This window comes from Hemicordylus capensis, chromosome 15, assembly GCF_027244095.1.
Source record: "Hemicordylus capensis ecotype Gifberg chromosome 15, rHemCap1.1.pri, whole genome shotgun sequence".
NCBI lineage: Eukaryota > Metazoa > Chordata > Lepidosauria > Squamata > Cordylidae > Hemicordylus > Hemicordylus capensis.
Window position 1 is genome coordinate 19,315,344 of NC_069671.1, and position 24,637 is coordinate 19,339,980.

The 24,637-nt window shown below is 52.4% G+C and overlaps 1 protein-coding gene across 2 annotated transcripts in view; it reads right to left on the reverse strand.

The window, feature by feature from the left end:
* Nucleotides 1-7,502: 7,502 nt before the first annotated feature.
* The window catches only part of SEZ6L (seizure related 6 homolog like), a 62,998-nt gene continuing 45,863 nt past the window's right edge, over nucleotides 7,503-24,637 (reverse strand). The window contains exons 7-17 of one of the 2 annotated variants that reach the window (XM_053279946.1): nucleotides 23,558-23,724; nucleotides 20,799-20,993; nucleotides 19,661-19,799; nucleotides 14,057-14,253; nucleotides 13,184-13,378; nucleotides 12,688-12,879; nucleotides 11,994-12,188; nucleotides 11,857-11,889; nucleotides 10,719-10,830; nucleotides 10,149-10,251; nucleotides 7,503-9,436 (exon numbers count right to left, since the gene is read on the reverse strand). In XM_053279946.1, coding sequence (XP_053135921.1) covers nucleotides 9,407-9,436; nucleotides 10,149-10,251; nucleotides 10,719-10,830; nucleotides 11,857-11,889; nucleotides 11,994-12,188; nucleotides 12,688-12,879; nucleotides 13,184-13,378; nucleotides 14,057-14,253; nucleotides 19,661-19,799; nucleotides 20,799-20,993; nucleotides 23,558-23,724 — 1,558 coding nt within the window. In that variant the 3' untranslated portion in view covers nucleotides 7,503-9,406. Of the gene's footprint in view, nucleotides 9,437-10,148; nucleotides 10,252-10,718; nucleotides 10,834-11,856; nucleotides 11,890-11,993; nucleotides 12,189-12,687; nucleotides 12,880-13,183; nucleotides 13,379-14,056; nucleotides 14,254-19,660; nucleotides 19,800-20,798; nucleotides 20,994-23,557; nucleotides 23,725-24,637 lie in introns of both variants that reach the window. The other variant, XM_053279945.1, reaches the window with a different exon arrangement.

The window sequence follows — 24,637 nt, forward strand, 5'->3', positions numbered from 1 at the left end:
ACATCATCATATCCAAGCTGCGACAGAAAGGAAGAGAGTCCTCCCAAGTCAGGCTCACAAAGACCTTGATTCACCCCGTCCTCCTGACCGTGGAGAACGTTCTGGCTGCCAATAAACACACATAGGAGGCCGGGGTAGGGGTAGGGGTTGTGTTTTCCATGCTTTGGGATCTGGGCCCCCAGCTGGTGGGAACCGATGCACGTCCACCAAGAAGGCACATAGGGCGTTGGTGAGGATGGACGGAAGTGAAGGGACACAGCAAGACAGGAAGCTGCCATATACTGAGAAGGAACCCCCTCCCGCAGTCCGAGCGAGTGAGCCTGCATTTATTGCGGCCGTTCCAGCAGCTAGTTTGGACAGTGCCCTGGCCCCTGGCCCTTTCTGATTCCCAATGAGTAAATGCAAAGCTGTGCACCTAACCAGGGGTGAAGCTAGGGGAGAGGGGGCCCATGTTCGCCCCCTCCCCGGCACCCCCTTGGAGTGAGGGAGGTAATGACGAAAATAGGGAGGGGTGGAGCTGGGGGCCCCTCAGGAGCTGGAGGCCCCGGGGTCTTTGAACCCAGCCGCTCAATTCTAGCGACATTCCTGCAACTAACTAGCTGAGAGTCTTCTGGCCGCTGCTGAGCCTCTGATTAATGCTGGCCGAGAAGCAGAAAGCAATCCAACGTTATGCAAGAATAATTCCTGAAAGTGCTGGCCTCTGCTCAGAAATCTGAGGAACAGGCAGGGAGGCGTCCTGTTCCCACTGCATGGGAGCTCACTTAATGCTGGGCCTTGGAAATCCCCTTCGAGACGGGTGTCTTTGAGAGAGAGAGAGAGAGAAGGGGGTCTTTGTGCTCCAGTTCCTTGCACCGTTTGCTGCTCAGAGCTCTCTTTTGGGCCAGCTGGGGAGGCTGAGCCTTCTGTCCCCAGCCCAGATGCTGACATGTCCGGGCTTGCTCTGCTGCTCCAGCCCACGTGTGGGGCATTCGAGGCTTGCCATGCTTCCACGTGGGACACGCAGTCTGCAAGGGCCAGGTTTTGCTCCCTCACCTTTAGCGGAGAAGCCAGATGCTGCTGCAGTCCCGCGGCTTCCAGCCTCCCTTGGGGACCTTCCACCCCACCCCCTTAAAGGGCACTTGCAGTGGCAGCCTCTCTGGCCAGGAGTCACAGAGGGAGTCTCTGGGGGCGGGGCTACCGTGCCGTTAACGAGAAGCCTTTCCCTGTGGAAGGGTCTTGGGGTCGCAAGCCGGAATTGCCCCCTTTGCTAAGCAGGGTCCGTCCTGGTTTTGTCATGGCTCAGACCTCTGAGTCAGAGGAGCGGGAGGGCTGGCCTGGGAGAACAAACTCTGGAGCACAGCAGGAGGACTTGGCTGTGAGAACAGACTCTGGAGCTGAGCTGGAACAGCAGCAGGCAGGGGGATCTGGACAGCTGGAGGAGATGAGGGCTGACGAGACTGATCAGGAGGAGGCTGGCATTTCACCTGTGTGAAGAAGACAGGCTCAGTGGGAGACACACAGGTGCGCAAGATCTCGCAGGAGGGGGAATAGACATGCTGAGTCAGGACAGCCTGATTGGCTGCCCCGTATCTCAAGCCCCATAGCAAGCCGACGCTGTTCTGTCAGCAACATTGCCTTCTGCAGACAGTGTTCCTCGTGCTTATCATTGTTCAGCCTTTCTTGTTTCAGCCTGTCCTTGTTCTGTTCCTTCCTTGCTCCTTTGTTTCAGTCATTGCTCAGTTATCGTAGAGGGGGGTACCTAGTTTAGTTTCAGGGGGACTTTATTTTGTTTCTACCACTTTATCTTTGAGAGTCATTCTTCACTTTCATCTGTGCAGCTAAGCTGCTACTCCTGTTTAAAGAATTTCTATCCTGACTCACAGAAGTAGAGCTGAAGGGATCCTAAATCCTGTCAGGTCAGCCATGCCAACAGATTTACAAAAGGTTTGCATTTGAAAGCATTGTATGGTATTCCCTGGCAGCATCTCCAAGTAGGGCTGAGAGAGACTCCTGCCTGCAGCCTGGGAGAAGCCGCTGCCAGTCTGTGTAGACAATCCTAAGCCAGATGGACCAAGGGCCTGACTCAGTATATGGCAGCCTCCTCTGTTCCTTTGGAAGGGGTCCCTTCTTCTGTCTCCAGTTGTGTCCTTCTCAGTGGGGTTTACTGGTCATGCTGAATAAAAGCCACGAGAGACAGAAGCCACTGGCGAGAAGGTTCCTGATAATTCATTGGGGCATTTTCCAGATTACAAGCTGCAACAGTTTTGCAACATGTCCATTAAGCACCTCTCTGCATTTCTCATGTTGTGACATCACGGTCACTGATACTTCCCATATTCCCAATTCCTTTATTCAGGTTTTATTGATGTGTTTTGGCCCTATAACATTGTAAAGGTGTTGCAGGAAAGTTCTGTGTTTTTCTGTTGTACAGAGGCTTGCCCTGTGTTTGATGCATTGCAGCGTGGTGTGGTCTGGGCGGTTCACTTGGATTTGCCAACCTTTACAGCCTCTTTCCACCCATTCCTGAAATAATGTTGCCGCTCATGTAAAATGATCTCTTTAAAATTTTCAACCCAAGTTCTTGTGCAAGGGTGTAACTTGTTTCTCATCTGCTTTTAGCTTTTGATTTCAATCGCTCATGTTTTTCATTAAGACTTTTCTTTTTTTAACACATTAACACTGTGGATTTTCTGGCTCATTCAGCAGATCAAGGATCTGTTATGTAAAGCCACACAATATATTTTTATTAATATATTGTCACCTCTTGGTTTTTCATTTCTGCCTTCGGCCCTAGGTTTCAGTCACATTTGTCTCTGGAATTGGATATGTAAAGCTGATTTTCTTTCCTTTAAAAATATATATCTAATGTATTTCCGCTCCATTTCATTTCCGCTTTCCTCCTTGGCTTTTGATCCCATTGGTCTCACGTCCCGCATGTTCAGTGCTTCTGCTTGTGCAAAGGAGCAAGTTATATTTTTTTTTAAAGTTTGTCACATCAGCAGTTCCCCTCTGCGACCCTATTGGCTGGAAATGGAGTAGTAGTAGTAGTGAATGCAACCCAGGTGGAATATGGACTCCTCCTGCCTGGAAAATCCGCTGCAGTGGCGGGCAATACGGACATCCCAAACCCTGTCACGTTGCATAGAAAACAGCATCAAAGCCACTGCACTTGCAGTTTCAAACCGCTGCCTAATTCCACCGCACTTTGCAACACTCTAGCCGTTGCAGATCTCGTAGTCTGGAAAAACGCCCAGGCTCACAAACTTTGGCCATAAGTAGCATCTCAGGGGACGGATGCGCACAGTGATTTCTGGCAACACCTACCTTGCAAAAGATGGACAATAGCACTGTAGCGTCCACAGCTTTCTCTATGTCATAACCCCTTCTTTATCCCAACCCCCACATGAACAGGGCAACAACATTAATTACTTTAGCTCTATAAGTATTTAATGCATAGCAAAACGCTCCCCTAATAGCATTACTTGCTACTCCTTTGCTCCCCAAGTTAGATGTTCTAGAGTTCCCCTGAATTAGTTCAAACTGGAGTCACTCCTTTGGCAGAATGGCCCCGGAGCGGCCTAGAGAATACCCCTGCTAACTGAGCAAAGAGACACCTTTTTCAAGTGGGGATTCTCTTCTATTTAGCAGGGGGAGAGCAACTGGCCCCATCCAGCCCCAGCACAACATCCCTCCAGTGGCTGTTGCTGGTGTCTATCTGATGTTTCTTTTTTAGACGGTGAGCCCCCTTTAAGGACAGGGGACCATTTTATTTATGCATTATTTCTTTTTCTATGCAAATCGCTTTGAGAACTTTGGTTGAAGAGCGGTATATAAATATTCGTAGTTGTACTGTGTGCTCCTCCTGCTTGCTCTGAGGTGCTCCCGAGTTCCCTGCAGCTCCCAACCAAGTCTCTGCTTCCCAATTATTTTATTTACTTACTTACTTAATAACTAACTTACCTATTTATTACCTTTCTATACTGCCAAAAACTTGCATCTCTGGGAGATTTACAATTAAAATAATTTAAAACCTCAAATCACTTAACAATTAAACACATTTAAAACACTAAACATTTTAAAACATTTAAAACTCAGTAGTAACTTTAAAAAAACCACAAATTTAGAACCATAGATCTAATTAAAAGCCAGGGCGAATAAATGCATCTCCAGTGCCTTTTTAGAAGTTGCCAGAGATGGGGAGGCCCTCATCTCAACAGGGATGATGAAATAAGTGGCAAAACAGGCTTTCCGGGGTCAAAGAGCAGGGAGGGTTGCTTTTGCTACTGCTTGTTGTGGATCCAGTGGGGAGGAAGAGTCCCTCGAGGGCCCGCTTCCTCTAAGCCAACCCAGCACAGGCCATAGAGACGTTTCTGCAGTTGGGTAAGAAGAGGCACAGATTTGCCAGCGGCCTCTTGCTCAAGCAGCCTGGTGCCCCGCAAGAGGATGCACTGCTGCTGCTCTGAGCTTCCTCGTTTCCCCATCAGGATGCTCCCTCCGTCAAAGAAATGCCCTTTGCAGGAGCTGCGTCTGCAGAGCTCGGAGAGGTCCGTTTCTCAGGCGTCCCAGAGGGAAGCAATCATTCTTGGAGGCTGCATCACTGGCTGGAGAAGAGTGGAACCCTGTAGAATGTCAGCGTGATGCCTCTGGGGTCCATTAATACAGGCAGAAGGAATGAGGAAAGCAAAGGTCTGCAAAGAGACTGCACAATTCGGTTGTGGCTGAGTTTGTAACCTCACGGAGAAGGAAGGCAGGAAGGAAGGAAGCAAGCAGGGAAAGTTAGAGATTAGCGGCAGGGAGGCGCAGGGGAGGACATCTGATGTTAATCAGAATTTGGAATTAGCATAATACAGATCCGGCACGCAGGAAATCCAACCATTTAGCTCAGAACCAATGAGTTCGGAGGCCTTGTATGCAAAGAGATCAACATCTGGCAGCAAGGAATGTCTTGGCTGTGCAGCCGCAAGTGGCCTGGGGAACCTTTGGCCACTGCACTGAGAGATGCAGGAGGGGCCCAGGCTGCTGGGGGAGAATGGGGGGCCCTTGGCTGCTGTGCCGTGGGCGAATGTGGGCCTCTCCCACAGTGAGGGGAGCTATGCCTCTGACTTGTCTGCCCCAAGGCCTTGTGTGACATCTTTGAGTCAAAGCAGCTTCAGCAGAGAAAGACTTGGTTTTCTTTCTCACACTTTCCCCTTCTCCCTTCATAGATGTTGGCCTCGGAATACTTCTCTTTGGGGAGAATGAATGAGGCATTTTCGAAATAAGTATACACTTTGGTGGTGTTAATAGCAAGGCAATTGTAAACTCATCAACCATCATCTGGGACCATCTGTATAGGGCGGTAGGGATGGGTCTGGACCGGTCCGGAGGCCATTGTAAAGGCCTCCGGATCATCCGGACCGGTCCGGACCTGGCCGGTTCTGTTCAGGTGGAGGGGGCAGCTTTAAGGGCGGGGGAGGGTTTACTTACCCCTCCCGCCGCTTTCCCCCCTCCAGCGCTCGTATTTCTTGTAATAATTGGGGCGGCAGGATACCTCCCTGCCGCCCGTTCTCCCTCTTCAATGCAAAAGGCTCACGTCACGCGCGAGCTTCATGTCTCCCCGGCGCACAATTGAGCTAGAAAATTGCCCCAGAGGGCAATCTCATGAGGGGTGTTCCTCTTTTTCTGTGTTTTTCACTTCTCTCATCATGGCACCAGAAGAAACCTCACCGGTGTGTTTTCTACGGACATGCAGCTGGTAAAGGGAGAGGAGCCCTGCAAGAGAAAAGTCTGCAGACTCCATGGCCCGATGCCCCCACCCACCCCATTTCTGTGCTTGCCACAACAGAACCCCGATGCCTTAACACGTTAAGCTGGTCTAAGGACCGTAATAAATTTACTTACTTACTTACTTAACATGAGTGCAACCAAATGCGTCCATTACAGAAACAAATCCTACCCACTCCCCCCGAATGAAATGATTTTCTGTGTTTGGGGTTTAGTTTAAATGCAGATTGGGAACCAAATCCCAGAAAAGAAAATGTTTTCACAAGAACGTGCAGCTGAAATTTATGAACTAAGAAGCAAACGAGGGAACGGCCATTTCCTTGGTACCTCTCCACTACGAATGCAAGAAAAGCCCTGTTAGCACGATGGGGCCAGCATCGTCCACCCAACCTCCTGCTTCCCTCTGTGGCCAAGCAGATGACCCCCCTGCGAAGCCCACAAGCCAGATGTGAAGGCAAACACCTTCTCTCCCCCTGCCCCCAGTTTGCGGTGGCATTGGGTAAAACATGGCGTTTCTTCTAAGAACATACAGCAGATTCAGAAAACGAGAAACCTATTGCACAGCCATCTCCGAGAGGTGTTTGTGGTGCATTAAAAAGGAGGGTTAGGGTGAGAGAACTGACCACGCTCTTATCGGGGAGTATTGGTAACCCAGAATTCCAACAGATTCCCTTAACATCTTCTACCGTACCCCAATTTCAGAAATTGCTGTGGGGAAAATAAATAGGCAGGCACAAAACCACCATTGCTGGGGGAATCGATTGAAAACAAGTGTGTATCAATGCAGCTGTAAAATTGGCAGCAGATTGAGAGGTAGGGAATGATGGAGGCCTCTTCCACCTCCAGGTCCTTCAAGAGCTGCAAAGGAAGGAGGATATTGCAAGGTGTGGCCTCTCTCATCACAGGGCTGCTGTAATGGGAGAAGCGGCACCCATAAGAATTCTCACTCTTTGCAACAAGCTAAGACTGGGACCTCCATGTCCCCAGTGGTAAGATGACTCCGAAATCCGAATCCCTTTTGCTGGGGGCTGTAAATAGCTGGGAGGGTTGCTACCTTCTGAACTGGCCAGATTGTTCTGGGCGCTTTCCAGATTACTCGCTACAAAAAGCAGTAAAATGCTTCGGTTTGAGCAGATCGCACTGAAAATAAATATTGTAAATAAAGGATTGAAGCTGTTTGTTGTGCAAAGCCACCAGCAGGGGGAGCAGTCTTTCCTAGCTTGCGCAAAACTGCAATGGGCAGATACAGCCTTTTTAAAATTAAAAAAATGCTGCACCTGCAACGTTATAGGACAGTAACGCAGCAATCAAACCTGAAAGAAGGCATTGGAAATGCGAACAGCGCCTTGCTGACAGTGCAGGGACTGCGATGTCGAAACGCAGGTGGTTCTGAAGCACACTTAACGGGCGCGTAGTGACACTGCTGTAGTGCCCAATCTGGAAAGCGTCCTGGCCACTGCGAGGAACAATATGAGGTTGGAGAGGCCCTCCTCTAAATGAGAAAGGCAGCTCCTAAGCTCTGGTGTTGCGCAGTGGTAACCAAACACACTGCCAGGAAGATGATGCATTCATTGGGCCCAGATCCAAATGCAAACCCAAGTCACGCGTGCTGTGGGATCTGCCTATTCAGTGTGTCAGATAGCAGCCGTGCAGGCCTCTGCTACAGCCCACAAGCTTGTTATTCACCCTTCTGACACGTGGCACAGTTCGCACGAAGGTTACTTACACTCCATTCTGGCACTTCCTGCGGAAGGCTTAGCTTACCGTGTTCAAAAATCTTTAATCCATCAATCTTATAAAAAGAGATCTGTAAGGACAACGACAGAAGGGCGGGTACATTATTTTGGCATTTTCTCTGCTTCCCCTTCCGGTTGGGTGTGTGTGTGTGTGTTACTATTACAAAGACACTTCCCATTTTGTTCCTGCATTTTCAAAAGGGAAATAAATAAATAAATAGACCCAAACGCTTTTACTCTTGACAACCGCAGAGATGCACTAACTTTGCCTCTAAACTAAAACAGACGTTTAGAAAAACACTGTCATGGTTACAATTCCACCATTTTTACAAAGACAGGGAGAGGGGTTAACGGAGGCGTCGCCAGCCATTTATCCAGCCCTCCACTTTGTCCACATATCCGCTGACGGCTCAGGAACGGTTTGACTGGGATGCGGGTTGGGAAAAAGGACAGATCTTTTCACCAGAGCAGACAGCATGTCTTTGGGGGAAGTTTTTTTTGTGTTCCTGGGGAAAGAACGTGGGTTGGGGGCGATCCTTCTCTTTCCAAATCTGCTACGTCCTCGAAGCAGAGAAGGCCTGACTCTGAACGGCAGGCATTCCAGTAGGGACGGAGGAAGAGAGGGAGATGCTGGGGGATGCATTTTGCCGGTGAGCCAGTTGAAGTTTGCATGTGGGCTACAGAAAGGACTCATGGACTGGGTTCTCCTCTTGACCAGGTGAGCTGAGTTCTACAGTGCAAATCCTGATTTAGGGCTGTGAGGCCGAGTTCAACCCACCAGGAGGTTATCCAGTGCGAACTGGGCTGAATGGGAACTTTGCAAGCGCACATGGATAGCGCCTTGTGTGGGTGCAGTTATTTTGCCTTGGCCCATGAGCCTCAGGTGCGGCAGGCTGGTTGCTTAGACTCTGAAGAGCCCAGGGCTTCTTGTATTCCTTCCTCGCAATTGGGAGACAAGAAGGATGGGCAGGACGTGTTCTTTGCCTCCAGGCTAGGAAGCTGCCAGTCCCCACACACAAACACACCTCGACACCTTTCCTAGAACCACAGATATCCGACACCATCAGCCTCAAAGCCTCGACTCTTCTACTTGTTCTAGGAGCCTGATCTACAGGGAAAGATGCAAAAGACGATCTACAGGGAAAGATGCAAGAGATTCCAGGTGGTGGCCACACTTCTTTTTAAAATATTGACCAGATGGGAGTTGAAGACATGCAAACTCTGATCTCCATCTTCTAGAGATGACATTCGCTGCAATTCTTTCCCCTCATCCCTTGGCTGGTTGCACAGGTCAACATCCATTATTCAGGACCAATGGGGCAGGAAAACTGCAAAGGTTTCCCCCACTGGTTTGGCCAGGGTTGCTCCCCAATCACTTTCCAAACTCCTCTCTCGGTCGGCACTACTGTCCCACTGCTGCAGTTCAAAGAGAGGCGCACAGAGCACCGAGTTCAAGTCCAGCAAGAGAGCAGGGCATTAGCTGCCAACAGAAAGACATCCTCTGTCAATATGGTGAAAAAAAGACGTTGGAACCTGCCAGGCCTGATCGGTAATCCAAGGTCTGTTTGATGGCCAGCGGCAGCTTCCTTTCCCAGCGACATTTGAAAAATAAAACAAACACAAAGGAAGAACCAACAGGGCTCCTTCTGACGTAGCTGTACAAGCGGCCGCAGCGCTGAGCAGGGCTTAGCTTCACAGCCAGAAAGCCTCGAGAGAAGCGCCCTCCTGTGATACTCGGAGCAAAACTGGAGCAGAATTCACGGCAGAGAAGAGATGGGCACATCTTCAACTGAAAGCAAGAAGAAAAGGAACGACGCCAGGTTCAAGTTCCCAATCCAAACTCCGCCGAGCGTCCAAATTTGTCACTTGAGGAAGTTCTGGGGGAGAATATCGAGAGTGTGTCTGCAAAGGGTCCCACGTGGCTGACTTTATATGGACACTTCGTATTCTCGTGTTTCCTGGGGAAAATGAAACACTCCGGTCATAAGAACATAAGAACAGCCCCGCTGGATCAGGCTCAAGGCCCATCTAGTCCAGCATCCTGTGCACACAGTCGCCCAGGTCAATCACTGCTTTTGCTCCCCCTGGATGCATTCAGGACTTTGGGTTTTTTGGGTTTTTTTAATAGGAAAACTGATTAGACAAAACCTCAGACTGGCAAGGCCGACTCTGCAGTCGCCTTCTTTGATTGTAAGAGTTGTATGGAGGTTTAGGAACCCAGGAAAAGCCTTTCTGGGTCAGTAGGGTTGCCCGCTAGGGACTTGGACAGAGGACATGCAACTATTTGCAGCAGCACACGGGTGGGGCGATGGGGCCTTTGGGGTGCTGAGCAAGGGCTGCAATCCAAGCAGGATGAAATGAAGCCGCCCCTTTCCGTCTCGCCTAATTCCTACAGCAGTCCTGCTCAACTCTGCCCCCGCCCTCCAGCTGTTTCTAGACTACAACTTCCATCATCTCCAGCCAGAGCGGCCCATAGCCAGGGATGACGGGAGTTGTCGGCCAACGTCTGCAGGAGGGCCGAAGTGCAGCAGCCCTGTCCTAGACGAAGCAGGGCGGTTTTGTGATTTTTATGGAGCTTTGTTGTATTCTGACGTTTGCAAACCGCCTTGGGATGCCTGACGAGAGGCGGTCGAAAAACGGAGCAATAGATAGACAAGCAAACCAACTCACCCCTGTCTCGTAAATGGGGTTGTCAAACTCTGTCTCCACTGTGATCTGACTGTACGGATGAGAGTACATCAGGGGCAGGCGGAGGCTGGAATAGTATCGGCACCTGAGGACAGAGGAGAGAGAGGGGAGAGGGGCCCAGAGCAAAGTCAGCAGTTCACGGAGCAGAGGGGCCACTTAGCTACAGGGCCCTCCCCCCCCATGAGCCCTCAAAGGCCCAGCCTGGTGCTTTCAGCAAGAAGTGACACATTTGCTGGTGCCCAACGGAGGGGCTGTGCCAACTGTGCAGGGCTGAGAGGGATCCTCCCAGAGCCAGATGGAGGAGGAAGAGCCTAAGAACATGTCCATTGGCCGTGATGGAGGAGAGCTGGTCTTGTTGGGTGGGACGGTCTGGCGTGGCTCTGATCCTGCAGGACTCTGCCCGTGTTTAGGCACACTGCAGGAAGACGCCTCCTCCTCCTCCTCCTCCTCCTCCTCCTCCTCCTCGTGGCCCAAAGGCACATCTTTGGGAGGGGGGCCCAGTCCCTCCAGGGTCATTGGAGAGCAGCATTTGCCCCCGCTCTCCCTCCCTACCTTGTGATGTAGACGTACGCTCCCCCAAGCAGCAAGGAGACGACCAGGACGGGGATGAAGATCGCCAGGGCCATGTTCCCGCCTTCCAGCGATGTCTCTGCAGCTGCTTCTGCTACTGGAGGGAGAAGCGGGCGTGAGATCCCTGCTGGCCCAACTAGGATCTCACGGCCCTCCAAACACTGCTTGTCCAAAGGGGCCCAGACCCTAAAGGCTCTCTCTGCTTGAGAACTGGGGGCTCCTCTTGAAGTTGTCAGCAGAGGGCTCCCCCCACCCCCAGCTTCGAATGCCGCAGGACCATGGCACTGGATGGCCATCGCTCAGTTCCCACCGTGGAGGAAACTTATGGGGATGGCTCAGGGCTCTGTGTCGTTCTGTAGCTTGGCACAGGCGGGGAGAAAAGCGGAGTTTGCCAGCTGTCTGAAGGCACCTTGGGGTGCCAGAGGGTCTTTTGTTTGGGATGGCTTATGAGAGGCAGGAGGGAAGAGAGCTGGTCTGGTGGGAGCCAGCAGGACTGGTCCCCTTAGCTAAGCAAGGTCCACCCTGGTTGCATGTGAATGGGAGACTAGAAGTGTGAGCAGCACTAGAAGATCTTCCCCCTCAGGAGATGGAGGGGAGACACTCTGGGAAGAGCATCTAGGTTCCCAGTTCCCTCCCTGGCAGCATCTCCAAGAGAGGGCTGAGAGAGAGACTCCTGCCTGTAACCTTGGAGAAGGAGCTGCCAGTCTGTGAAGACAATACTGAGCTAGATGGACCAAGGGTCTGACTCAGTAGATGGCAGCTTCCTACGTTTGCTAGGGATCTCACGCAGTTTCATGGATCTGCTGCCTTGTAGGGGCGCCTGCTGTTTTGAATCTACTTGGGTGTTATCTCTGGGCAGAAAGCAAATGCCAGAGGCACTCTGTTCAGTCCCCAGTGCTCTCTCTCTCTCTCTCTCTCTCCTGCTAGGGGATGGGGAGGGGCTCAGTTCTGGCAGCATCTCCATGTAGGGCTGGGAGAGACCTTTTTCTGCACATCGAGCCTCTGCCAGTCAGTGCTGACAACTCTGGGCTCCACGGACCAAGGGTCTGACTCAGCGGAAGGCAGCTTCCTGTGCTCCCAAGGAAACCAAGCTGGGCCACGCTGCCCCCGTAATATTCACCTTCCAAAACATGTTCAAAGCTGTCTTGATTCACTGGAAGAGAAGGGCAGACAGGTGAGACCAGCGCAGGCCAGTGCTTGGAAGAGAAGGAGACGCGCTCCCCTTCCACCAACCCCTGCACGCCCAGGCGAGGTTACCTTTGCAGACGGGGAGTGGCCCGCTCCAGCGGGACGGTTGCCCCAAGATGCACTTGATGGTGACTTCTCCCATGAGCTCGAAGCCCTCGTAGCACATGAAGGTCAGCGATTCGCCAGGCAGGTAGAGGCGCTTGTACAGGATCTGGTACCCGTTCTCGGGCAAGCCCGGGTTGTCGCAAGCCAGGGACTCTTCGGCTGGAAGGAAACAGCCCAGTCAGGCCCTGGGCTCAACCCAAACCGTGGCCCCTTCCAGCTCAGGGCTGGGAGAGGCAGAGCCTCCTTGTCCAAGCACCAGTGACTGACTCTCCTTCCTCCCGCTCAGGAGGAGACAGGCTTTGGAGCATCACGTCTCAGCCTGTGGTACAGGGTACCCCTGGGGTGCTCGAGACCCAGGCGGGCAAGCGGTACCGGTGTGGGGGAGAAAGGAAAGAAGCCCAGCAAGGAGGGCTAACTGCACAGCTCTACCTGGCGAGTAGCCAGCCTGCAGGCAGCGTGGCTCTCAGGCAGGAAGGGAGAGAGAGCAGCAACCCGAGCTGCCTCCGTGGGTCCCCCCTCGGCTCGTGAGGCTGAGCCCTGCGGCTTCTTCTACAGCCATACTGGCATCTCATTCTTGGAGGGTCGGCCGCTGGCTTTGGGCATGTGTGTGTGTGTGTGAGAGAGAGAAAGAGAGAGCCAGAGTCACAGCCAGACTCACACACACAGTGGGGCAGCCGGGAGGTCCAGATGGGCGTCCCCGTCTCTCGGCTGTAGCAGGTCAGGAGGGAGCTCCCTTCCAGCACGAAGCCCGGGTTGCAGGTGTACTGGATGGTGGTGCCGACCAACAGCACCGGGTCGGAGATCAGGCGGGCCGAATGTTCCACTTCCCCGGGGTCTGTGCAGTACATAACTAGGGCAAAAAGTGAGGGGGGGGGAGAAGGAAAGAGGTCTCAGTCTGGAAGGACAGAAAGTGGAGAGACGTCATGGTGGGAAAGTGCCACTCTAAAGGGTTACAGAATGTTGGGGTGTGCGTGTTCCATTTTGTGATGAACAAAGCATCTAGTCCTCATGTGGAAGAAACCAAAGAAGGCTGAGATCAGCCTTCTGCTTAGAGAGGGGTGTGTGTGAGAGAGAGAAGGGGAGGGGGATCAGAATGGCACATGGTATTCTACGTGTGGCCACCCTCAGCGAGGCAGGAATGGCGGAGCCCATACTTTTCTCGCAGAAGGGCGGGTCGCTGCTCCAGCTGAGGTCCCACTGGCAGGTGAGGGTGTCGCTCCCGACAATGTCGTACCCCGGATCGCACTGGTACGTTATCTTGGCCTCCCGAACGAGCTCTGTGTGGGAGGTCGTCTTCCAGCCATTCTGGATTTCCGGCAGGTCTGAACACGAGTCGTTCCGCGACACTTCTGCAGCCAGAAAGGGAATTTCAGGGACAACTCAGCCAGCAGCTCTGGTGTGCCGCTGGGCTCTGCCCTGGCAAACCATTCAGCAGACGGGGGCAGCAGCACAAGTCAGAAAGACGGGGAAGCTGAAGAGGCCTGTGAAGCTCAAAGGCTTGCATGCTCCAGGCGTAGCTCCCGCCACATCCAGCCTGGGGCTTGAACATGCATCTCCGTTTGTCTCAACACAAACTGCACCATGACAGGATGGGCCCCTTGCAAACTATTGGCTGCACTGCTGTGATGTCACAGCAGCTCCGCAATATTCTACTAGCAGGGTGCGGTGGGGGTGGGAGTCACAAAAGGATGGTCCCCATTTCCCAAGTGAGGCCCCTAGTTCAACACGGACAGGCATGACATACACACCCCGAACCACAAAACGTAATGCACAACACTTGAGGAATTCAAGTTTTTCCCCAAATGCCAAATAGAGGAGAGCTTTTTGAGGGTGCCCTTTCCCCCATGATTCTCTTCCCAGCTGTTCAAAGGAAAAGGAAATAAATCCAACTGGGCGAGCACAGCCTTTAAGGCCACCTCCCTGCCCCGGCCTGGCCCAGCCCTACACCAATCCTGCCCCCTGCCCCCTGCCTAGGACTGTTCCCAGCCAGGAAGGGCCAGGGCTTTGTGGGGCTCCAGCTCACCCACCAATGTAGTTCATGATGAATCCTTGCCCCTTCCCAAAGATCAGCCCGGCGGGGTCCGAGTGGAACTGAATGGTCAAGTCTGGCGTGGAGGAGTAGAGCTTCTGGGGCCCGCTGCTGCCCAGGTACTGCCCCAGGATGTGGGTGCTGAGGTCATCTCCATCATAGACGGTGAGGATGTCGCTGTTGCTCAGGTTTAACCTGCAAAATACCGACAGCCACTGAGAGCAGGGCAGCCTAAGAAGAGCCCGAGAACCTGCCCGCCCCAGTGTTGTGTCTCCGATGACGGTCAGCCCCAGGAGGCTCACAAGGCGAGCTTGAAGCGGAGAAGCTGCCCCTGCTGCTTGTGTCCAGCATCCGCTGTTGAGTGGTAAACTGAACATAAAAGCAGCCCCACTGGATCAGACCCAAGGCCCCTGTAGTCCAGTATCCTGCCCCCCACAGGGGCCCAACAGAAGCCTCGGGGGATGACGTGAAGGCATGGCCCCTCTCTTGCCCTTCCTCCCCTGCAGCTGGTATTCAAAGGTAGACTTCCTCTGAACATGGAGGATCTATGGATCTAATACCCAATGGCAGGCGCATGAGAGTTGGTGCAGCTGGTGGTTAAGGAGCTGAGCTGCGGCTCAGGGCTTCCCTGGTTTGAATCTTGCCTCCGTCAGGCAAGCCGCAGGGTGGGCGTAAGGATACTTCCTTTCCACCAGTAAGCATATGATGGGCGAGTAGCTGGGAAAGGGAGCCTTAGGGGTTCTCGGCCTTGGGTCCCTAGATGTTGCTGGACTACAGCTCCCATCATCCCCAGCCACAAGGGCTGAAGAAAGAAGCTACCCCAAGTGAGCCCTGAAGCAAATTAAACCCAGCACAGCGGGTTTGAGAAGGATCTGCTGTACCTGTTCGATCGGAGGGGGGCATGGGAAAGTGAGCTTAGCACAAGCAGAGACGTGAGCCCAATTCAGACATCACGCCGGATGACTGTACAGATGTGTGTGCACTCGTACCTGTGTTTGTCTGAATGGCTACACCTGCGTTCCTTTTAAAGGGGAACCAGCATCCAGGCCCTTCAAATGCAGGGCACAGATCAGAAGTGGAATTCTATGCCTGAGTTCAGCATAACATGTGAACGGCTGTACCTTTTTACCCTCTACACTCATTGTATGAGGGCTGAACATCATGTGCGGATGGGCCTTCAGTCTTCCGAATGGCCTCCATTTGTGATTTCTGAACAAAACCACCGTCTTCAGCGCAGGGTTCCCAACAGGCCAGAGAGAAACCCGACCTGTGCCTTCCTGTCCCTTTAAAAGCTCGTATGAATCAGCAGGTGAAGCTTTTGCTGGCACGCAGAGGAATATTATCACCTGCTCAAGTCTGTGCCCTTCAACCAGTTTTTAAAGGCACAGGAGCAGAAGCCTGTAAGGAAAGCTGGCAACTCTGTCTTCATTTCATACAGTTTTAAAAGTTATTCCCCATGAGCTTCTGGTGCCCAGCAGAGGGCGCTGCTGCACCAGAAACCAAGCACTCCCCTAGTCCAACCCAGATTTTATGGAGATAAGTGGGGGGGGGGGGAGTCCATGAGACATCTACAGTTGTCAACTGACCAGAAAAAAACACCCTGCAGTGCCCTGCTGTTGTGTCTCAGCAGCATTTTGACGTGCAGGAATCAGCAGGTACAAAGCTTTCCACACTGGGGAGATAAATATTCTCACCTGCTTCTGCCTACACACTGAGCTACCGTTAAAGGCAGAGGAGCAGGAGGTGATTTGTAAGTTGGCAATCTTAGAGAAACCTATAGAAAACACTTTATGGCTTTCCTTGCCATCTGGAAAACTCTCCAGGACGATGCAATTAATTCCAATATCCTTTTGAAGTGGGGGGAACATTGTTCTTCCGACAGTCAAAAGTTTGGAGGCACTCAGACAGAATTCTTATTTCTGGAGACTTGATGCTGTGTGGGTTATCGATCAGCCACTCCTCTCCCCCCACAAACCCCAAGTGGGGGTTCTGTCCGTGAATGACTGCACAAAGGACAGCAATTCCCAAGGTGAATGCAGTGATGAAAAAAAACCCCATACCTCTTGAATTTCCCGCCCATTAAAAGCACAAGAGTCTGGCCAGGGAGAAAAAGGTTGACCACCAATTGGGTGGATAAAACTTTTCTTCAGACTCAGAATTTGAATTGGTCACTGCAGCAGATTAGGAAGCAATTCCCACCCCTGGGCTAATGGCCTTGGGCAGAGACTGCCACACGAGTCACCTCTTCCTGGCAGACCGGCTCTCACAAGCGCTTGTGCGTCGCCTTTCCGGGGGTGGTGTGGCTGGGCTCACTTACTTGAGCGACCTGCAGCACTCCACTCCAAAGGCAATTAGCAACCCCTTCAGGAAGAGAGGGCAGGCCTTCCTCTCTTGCCTGTGGGCTTCTCGGAGGCATCTGGTGGGCCACTGTGGGAACCAGGAGGCTGGAGTAGAGAGGCCTGATCCTTGGGCCTGATCCAGCAGGGCTGTGCTTATGTCCATGGTGCTCCTTTAGGGCTGTTTTGTCCTGCTTCAAAACCGAGCCATTTCCAGGATTCCTTGCCAGGGAGGGACATGATGGGGCTTGGAGGCTTCCCAAGTCCTCAACCGCCCCTCTTCTTCACGTTGGTGGGGTGTGCGGTTCCGCCACCCCATGCCCGGCCCCCTCTTGCAGCCACCTCTTTATCGCATGCTGGGGGGGGGTAGGAAATGTAGGCTCTTGTTCCTGTGCCCAGTGGGAGCTGCCCGGCTGGCTAGGTGTGTGCCGAGCGGTCTGTGCCTGCCAGGCTCTGCACGGCATCGGGGGCCATCTGTCTCCTCACCTCACTAAACACAGAAATGAGATGGCAGCCCGGATGCAGACGCTGGGCAGGAGAAGCTGCGCTGGTGGGTTTAGTGCAACCCTGAGACTCATCGCGCTTCAATAAATGGACGGAAGATATTTGCACAGCCCTCAGCAAGCTTGAATGGGCAACTATGTAATAGAGGCGACTTTCCTCTGAGGAGCAGAGAGGCTTTTGGAAGAGAACTCCCGCCCCCCTCTCTCTTCTGTGAGCTCTGAACCTCTGATCCTCCATTGCCAGTAGCAGTCTCTCTTTCTCCCCCACCCCAATTCCTGCTACTCGCTGGACAGATTCAGGCAATATTTTGAGGACAGAGATGGCAAAGGTGAAGGTTCCTGCCACTTGCCACAGTGCCCCAGAGACCAGGAAGTTTTCCACACCCGGCTTTTAGCCCGCATCTCCACACATTGCCCGCGAGCCAGCCTGGGGTGTTCGACTTGAGGTGGAGCTGAACCGGGCCTGGTCTGGCTCAATGGCAAACTGGCTCGACCTTTAGCCAGTCTGCATATCCCTAACCAGGAGGATTTCCAGATGGGGCTTTAGCTGGCCCACTGCATTGTCATATGCCACATTATTCATTTGTATCTGCTAAATATCAGGAGAGGACTTGCGATATCTTTTGACATTACTTCTCCTCACTTGAAAACAAACAAACAAAAACCCCTACCAGAAACAGACCAAGACCTATAAATAAGCTTTGGGGGGAAATAGGAAACTGCTTCATAGTGAGTCAGACCCTTGGTTCATCTAGGTCAGCATTGTCTACCCAGACTGGCAGCGGCTTCTCCCAGGTTGCAGCCAGGAGTCTCTCTCTCAGCCCTGCCTTGGAGATGCTGCCAGGGAGGGAACTGGGAACCGTCTGCATGCAAGCTGGCAGGTGAGCTCTTCCCAGAGTGGCCCCGTCCACTAAGGGGAATATCTTACAGTGCTCTCATGTGTGGTCTCCCATTCAAATGCAAACCAGGGTGGGCCCTGTTTAGCAAAGAGGACAATTCATGCTTGCTACCCCAAGACCAGCTCTCCTCTTGCCTGTTTCTTATAGCTTGCCTATTTCTGGCAAAATAAGATAGGGGGTATTTTTTACAGCCAATGTTGAGTCTTCCAGAAACATCCTGCTAAACCTGTCATTATTGCTTTTGGGCAGCTTTAACCGAGGATGGCAGGAGGAGAAAACATATGATTGAAACACTCACTCCTTTTTTGAAAAGGAACGCTTGGAGAAAGGAATTCCACTTTAGCATACAAAGCCAGGGAAATCACGGACTGCAGGTCCATCCATGCTTCCTGCACAGCAAACCTTTTCAAAACTGCCTCTGCCTTGAGAGAGACAATCAGGGTGTTTGGACCCAACCTGCATGCCAATCAAGCACACAGTGGGGGCCGGCACACAGGCAGAGGTCAAGAATCCAGGGTCTCAAGGGAAGCTTGTCAATTAGCAGGAATCGTGGTGCGAAGGGCTGGCTGGGTCCTGGGAAGAAGGAAGAAGGACCCCCGTCTCCCCCCAGGGCTGCAACTGAACTAGAGGAGAAGCTACGTGCCTAGTCCAGAGTTCCATCTCCTGCCTGTGAATTGATTTTTCTTTGTTTGTGTACAGGCTTGTTTGTATGCTGTGATTTATACAGGGGTCCATTGCTGGGACCATTGCAGACATACACAATCACTACATTTGCTCTTCTGGCAGAGAGATGAAAACAGCATGGAAATCTGCAGTTAGATGGCTTGCGTGCCGTGCTTGTTAAAACACCCGGCATGCAGCCTTTGGAGACGTCGGGCCACCACTCCAAATGACTACGTGTCAGGATCTGTGCAGTGGCCCCGAAGGACCTGTGCAATGTCAGTGAGGCTCTTGTGTTTTGTGAATGAAGCTCCTGCCACTTCATCTTTCTTGTGCTGTGGAAACCCAAAACTGCTAGCAATAATCACTTAAAAGAATTATGAGGACTTTTTGAGAACCTTTTAAGAACTCTGTGGAGAACTGGGTTTTTGGAAAGTGGTGTATAAAGACTTTAAATAATGGAGCAACATAAAAAGTTAACCACCAAAGGCACAGCAGCAAATGTATAATGGAATGTTTAGCCAGGAATCATGGCAGAATCCCCATTTAAAAAAAATAAACAAACCTGTCCACAGTCTAAAACAGGGTTTCTCAACTCCAGCCCTCCTGAAGATGTTGGCCTCCAACTCCCATAATCCCCGACTATGTAGTAGCCCTGATCCATACCATACAATACAACCAATATTTATATACCGAACCGAGAAAGCTGCCTTATACCAAGGCAGACCACCAGTACATCTCGCTCAGTGCTGTCTCTACTGACTGGCAACGGCTCTCCAAGGTTTCAGGGGTCCTTCCCAGCCCTCCCTGGAGATGCTGCCAGGGATTGAACCCGGGACCTTCTGCAGGCAAGGCAGAGGCTCTGCCACTGAGCTGTGACCCCACCCCAAATTCCAGAGGTGTCAGTGATCCGACGACGCTGCTGTGTAGATGTGTGGATTACATACGAGGAACACATGCAACCCACAGCTAGGATTCCAGACCCGCACTCCAGCTCATCTACTTTCCCTTCTAGTCAGGCCAATCTATTGCCCCTCATAATTGGCACAGATAATATTTGCGTGGGAGGCCACAATCTTAGGAGGCCGAGAAACTGCCCAAGGATACCTGCCTTCTCCCCCTTGGGAGCAGCCATGACATTCCTCTTGCACTGGGGAAATTTTGGTCCCCACTGTAGAGGCACCCCAACCCAGGAAATACTCACAACTGGATGTCCAGAAAAATGCGCTTCTCCTCTCCGACGTGAACCCTCCAGACACAATCTTCCCCCTCGGCGTAGGGCTCTGGCCAGTTAGGAGAAAGGATCACGCCTGCTGCCGTGGAGAGTTCGCCTCCACACATTGCTACGACATCAAGAGGCATCTGTCAAAGTTTCCCTGGGAGCAAGTTGGAGCTTCCTGCTGGGGTTGACTCTCTGAGCTTCATCCGCCACACCAACCTGACCTGTACTGCAGGTGGCGCTCTAGGCCTCCTCTACTCTGGGATTAGATTTACTTTCTGCAGATCAAAAGGGAGCCATTGTGTTTACACCAGGGCGCTTTCCAGATTAGCTGCCCAAGAGCAGCAAACTGCTTCCGTTCAGCCAGATCATGATTCGAAACGTAAACAGCTGGGGGAGCAGTCTCGCGGAAACTAACAAACCCCAAAATCAGCAACTTTTTTACGCTGGATACACGGTGTCATAGCACTAAATCGCAGCTATTAAATTCAAAACAAGGCATTGGCAATGTGAACGGCACCCTGCTGTCCGCGTAGGGGCTGTGGTGTCACGACACAGGAAGTGTGGAAGCACAATTCCGAGATCTGCCATGACCCCGTTGCAGGGTCTAATCTAGAAAGTGCCCTAGAAATCTAGGATCAACTTAAGAGCAGAAAGACTGTTTTGGAAGCATCCCCACCACTTTCAGCACACACACCCAATTTGGTGTCTTGAGGCAAGTTCAGAAAAAACCAGATCTGCAACTTTTCAGGAAAAGCCAGCTTCGCAGAGTACCTATTGCCTAGTACCCATGACATCTGTGACCACCTCGCCCTAAACCTAGGAAGTTTTTGTATTCCGGGAGCATTCAAAACAGTTGCAGTTCTTGCAAACTTGCTTTTTCTAAGGATGAACACGTAAATATATATTAAAAAGGCCACAAGCTGCTCAGAAGGATGACAGGAGGGCCGGGTTCTGAAGCCAAGATCACACCACGGCTGATGGGCCCACCGTGTGTCCACTGTGAACATGGCCCTTCTGTCTTCACCCTCAACCATCCTAGTGATAAGAAATGGGAGAAAAGTTCCTCAGGATCTGGGGACTCAGATCCTGAGGGTGAGGGGATTTTCTTCCCCTCCCTCACCTCTGCACAGTGGCTCTGTGTCGTTCCAGTAGGGGTCCCGGATATTGATGCACTCAATGATGGCCGGTCCTTGCTCCAGGGAGTGGCCAGGGTCACAGGTGAACTCCACAATCGTCCCAAGGTTGTAGGTGGCATCAGAGGCAGTGAAGTTCCCGTTCTGGATATATGGCTCATAGCAATGACCTTTCTCGAAAGCTTGAAGAGAAAATCGCACATTTGAAATGGTGTGTGTTCATGCAACACCCAATTTCCTCCTCTCTTTCAAACCAGTTTCTTGGACCTCTTGGACTTTATCATGGGGACATGCACACTCCATGGTATGCATCAGATTACTACTTAATCTTGTAGGAGAATTTGGGAATTGCTAGATTGTTCCAGGACTAAACCGGACCAGTAGTTAACTGTTGGCTATTGCTCGTGAATATTTTCTGAAGGAACATTCTAGACCCCAGATATTCTGGACAGTGATTCTTGAGCTGTGGGAGGTCTTGAAGATCAGGGGGGGAGAAGTGGCATGGGGTGGGGGCCAAAGGTGTTGAGAAGGCTTTTATTGCAAAGTGTTCAGTAAGAATGTTGTGTCTGTGAAGCATTCTGAGCAACCTGCCTTTCTTCAGAGCCCAATGTATATTCTAACATTTTCATCTTAAGATGCTCCAATCCTGGGCCAAAGTCTTGCAGACCCCAAGCTGAGCTGAGGCCCAGCCGGAGGAGAGAGGATTGTGCAGGCCTTCTGAGTAAGAGCTTTTGATAACTGAAGCCCTCTGATCTGAGCTTGGGGATTCAGACTTCACAGGGAGGAGCAAAAACCCATCACTTTTCTAGCCACCACCCTACAAAGTCTTGGCTGAGAAGGTGGCCTGCATGCCATGGAGTGCCAGCCTCCATGTGAAGGCTTTGCCCCTTTAAACGCCTCCTTGCGGCCACATAAGGGGCCAGGCCTGCTTGGCTATGGAGGTGCTCCTGAGCTAAGGCCCTGTCAAAGGAACATCTCCCTTTCCTGGTAGCTGTCCACGGTCCTGCAGAGCTCAACTTCGCCATTCCGCAATGCTTGTGGCCCTCTGGAAGCCATCCTGTGGCTTGCGAACCATGGCTCTGGCTTAGCCCTGCTCAAGCCCTGATCGGAGCATAACTTGTACCCACCAGTCACACTGCGGAGGTCACTTTATAGGGTCTGCGTCCAGAGGCAGGGACCTCTGGGGCGGAGAGCAAGAGAAATCCAGGATGGTGCGCACAACACATTCAGGGGGAAGGTTTTGCGAAAGGAGCGAGAGTTCAGGAGGGACTCGAAAGAGGAGAGGGGAGAGAAGAACCTGAGGAGTGTGAGAGGGAACGGCAGGATGGGAGGCACAGAAAGAGCAGGGGCAGAAGAAGAGCGACAGCCCGGGTGGAGAGCAGGTGGATATTTGCAGAGAGAGTGAGCACGAAGGAGAGAGGAGAGGAGAATATAGTGGGCAGGGGGGTGGAGGTAGAAAGCTTTAACGATCTTGCAGTGATCTTACAATGCACACGCATGTGGTCTCCCATTCAAATGCACCCGGGGTGGACCCTGCTTGGCAAAGGGGACCATCCCGGCTTGCTACCGCAAGACCAGTTCTCCTCCCCATGCCAAACGCACTGCGGCTCCAAGAAGCACCTCGAACCATGGGATGGGTGCAGCTTTCCTTTTCCAGAATGGGGATGAGGGTACATGGACACCCCCTCTTCAGACCTGCCAGTGCACCCCCCCCACCCACCGCCCCACCTCCCAGCCCCACCTCCATTGGCCCTTTCCAAGCAGCTGCCTTTAGAGACGGTTGATCCGTCTTGAGCTGCCCAGCTTTGCTTGAAGAAGGCGCACTGGGCTGGCAGGGGCTGTGGATTAATCGGGGCTGAGCCAGGATTATATGGAGATTGTGCGAAGACAGTGAAGTTCAGGGAAAGCGGATCCCTGGAAGCAGAACGTATCTCAGTGCCATTTCTGGGGGACAAACCACAACCGGTGTGAATACAGCCGCGGCTCCATTTCTGAGCCTCCTTACACCCCACCCCCAGCACAAAGTCAATTGGAAGCCCACTTCTTCTGCAGAGTGAATAATCCCCCCAGGAGCGTCTCCCTGCACCCGAGCATGAAATGATCAGCAGGAAGGGGATTGGAAACAAAACAGCTCATGTTTTCGTGCCCCAACACAAATCTGTAATGGGGCCAAATTTGGAGTACTGCGTGCAGTTCTGGTCACCATATCTTAGGAAGGGCTTTGCAGAACTGGGAGAGGTGCAGAAGAGGGCCACCAAGACACTCAAGGGCCTGCAGCACCTTCCTCACGAGGCAAGTGCTAACCAATGCCACACAACCATGCATACCCAGGTCAGAGGCTGCACCCCAGCTATATGTGGTCATGTGAACGGGGTGACTGCTCCCTAACTGGTGGGATTGCGAGGCGCTTTTTGCCAGGGGGAGTGCCAGGTTTGTCTCTCTCCTGGCTGCTAGACTGTGTCCCTCCATGCTGCTCGACTGTGACACGGCCTTGTTTGCTTCTTCAGGGCCTAAGAGGCGGCCTCAGTTCCCCACGCGAGAGAGTCAGGGGCCGATCAATGCAGGCACGGAGACTGCAGGGGCCCAGAGCAGAAAACCCTGCACGGCCGCAAGCGCTCCGGACTCCTGCCAGGGTCAAGGCAATCAATGCCCAGCTTAATTGCTTTCCTCGGCCGAGCTCAGCACAAGCGAAAGGCCTCCTGGCAGTGCGAGTGGAGAAGGGAGAGCAGGGGGGGGGGAGAGTTACCTTCAAAGCGGATGTTGAATGTGGGGCCTGCAGCCGGGTCCTCCGAGGTGAAGTCGACGCGCAGGACCGACCCTTCGCTGATCACCCCTTCGAATGGCACGCTGTCGCTCTGGCGGGAGTGGTAGAGGACGGCCGAGTGGTTGGTCTCTCCACTGTAGACGACCATCCTGGGGATGGGACAGCAAGGAGAGCTGGTCTTGTGGCAGCAAGCACGGATTGCCCCCTTTGCTAAGCAGGGTCTGCCCTGCTTTGCACTGGAATGGGAGACTCGCTGTGTGCTCACTGTAAGAGATTCCCCTTAAGGGACAGGGTCGCCACTCAGAGAGCATCCGCTGTGCCTGCAGAAGGTCCCCGGTTCAATCCCTGGCAGCATCTCCGTGTGGGGTTGAGAGAGACTCCTGCCTGCAATCTTGGAGAAGCCGCTGCCGGCCTGTGCAGACAATCCTGAGCTAGATGGACCAAGGCTCTGACTCAGTATATAACAGCTTCCTCTGCCCCCAAGACTATTCCAGGCCACTGTTTTTCAAACCAATTCAGGGGATTCTGGGAGGAAAGAGTCCTGAAAAACGTCTAAGTTTTCCTCTAGTAGAAAACCAGGCAAGACAGGAAGGGTTTCCTTGCAGAGAGTTTGCCAGCTCACCTCTGCAAAGTGCATCGTGGGAGTGCTGGGTGTCTTCTAGGGAGGGCTCTCTCCCGCCCCAGAACTGGCCTGCAGTGTCCAGGAATCGGCACCCATTTCCAAATGACGGTTGAAAACAGTCCAGGGTGCTTTCCAGATTAAACCCTACAACAGGGTCACTACGGATCTGCTAAGTCTGCTTCCGTATTTCCTGTGTTGTGACACCGCAGTCCCTGCTCTGACAGCAAGGGTGCCGCTCACATTTCCAATGCCTTCTTTTGGATTTTATCTTTGTGATTTAGTGCTACCATGTTGCATGTGCATCGCAAAAAAAGTCGCTGCAGTTTCCCAGTGTAAGAGATTTGCACAAGCTAGAAAAGACCACTCTTTCTGCTGGTGGCTTTGCGCAACAAACGGCTGGACCTTTTATTTACGTTTCTAATACAATCCTGCCAAGCCGA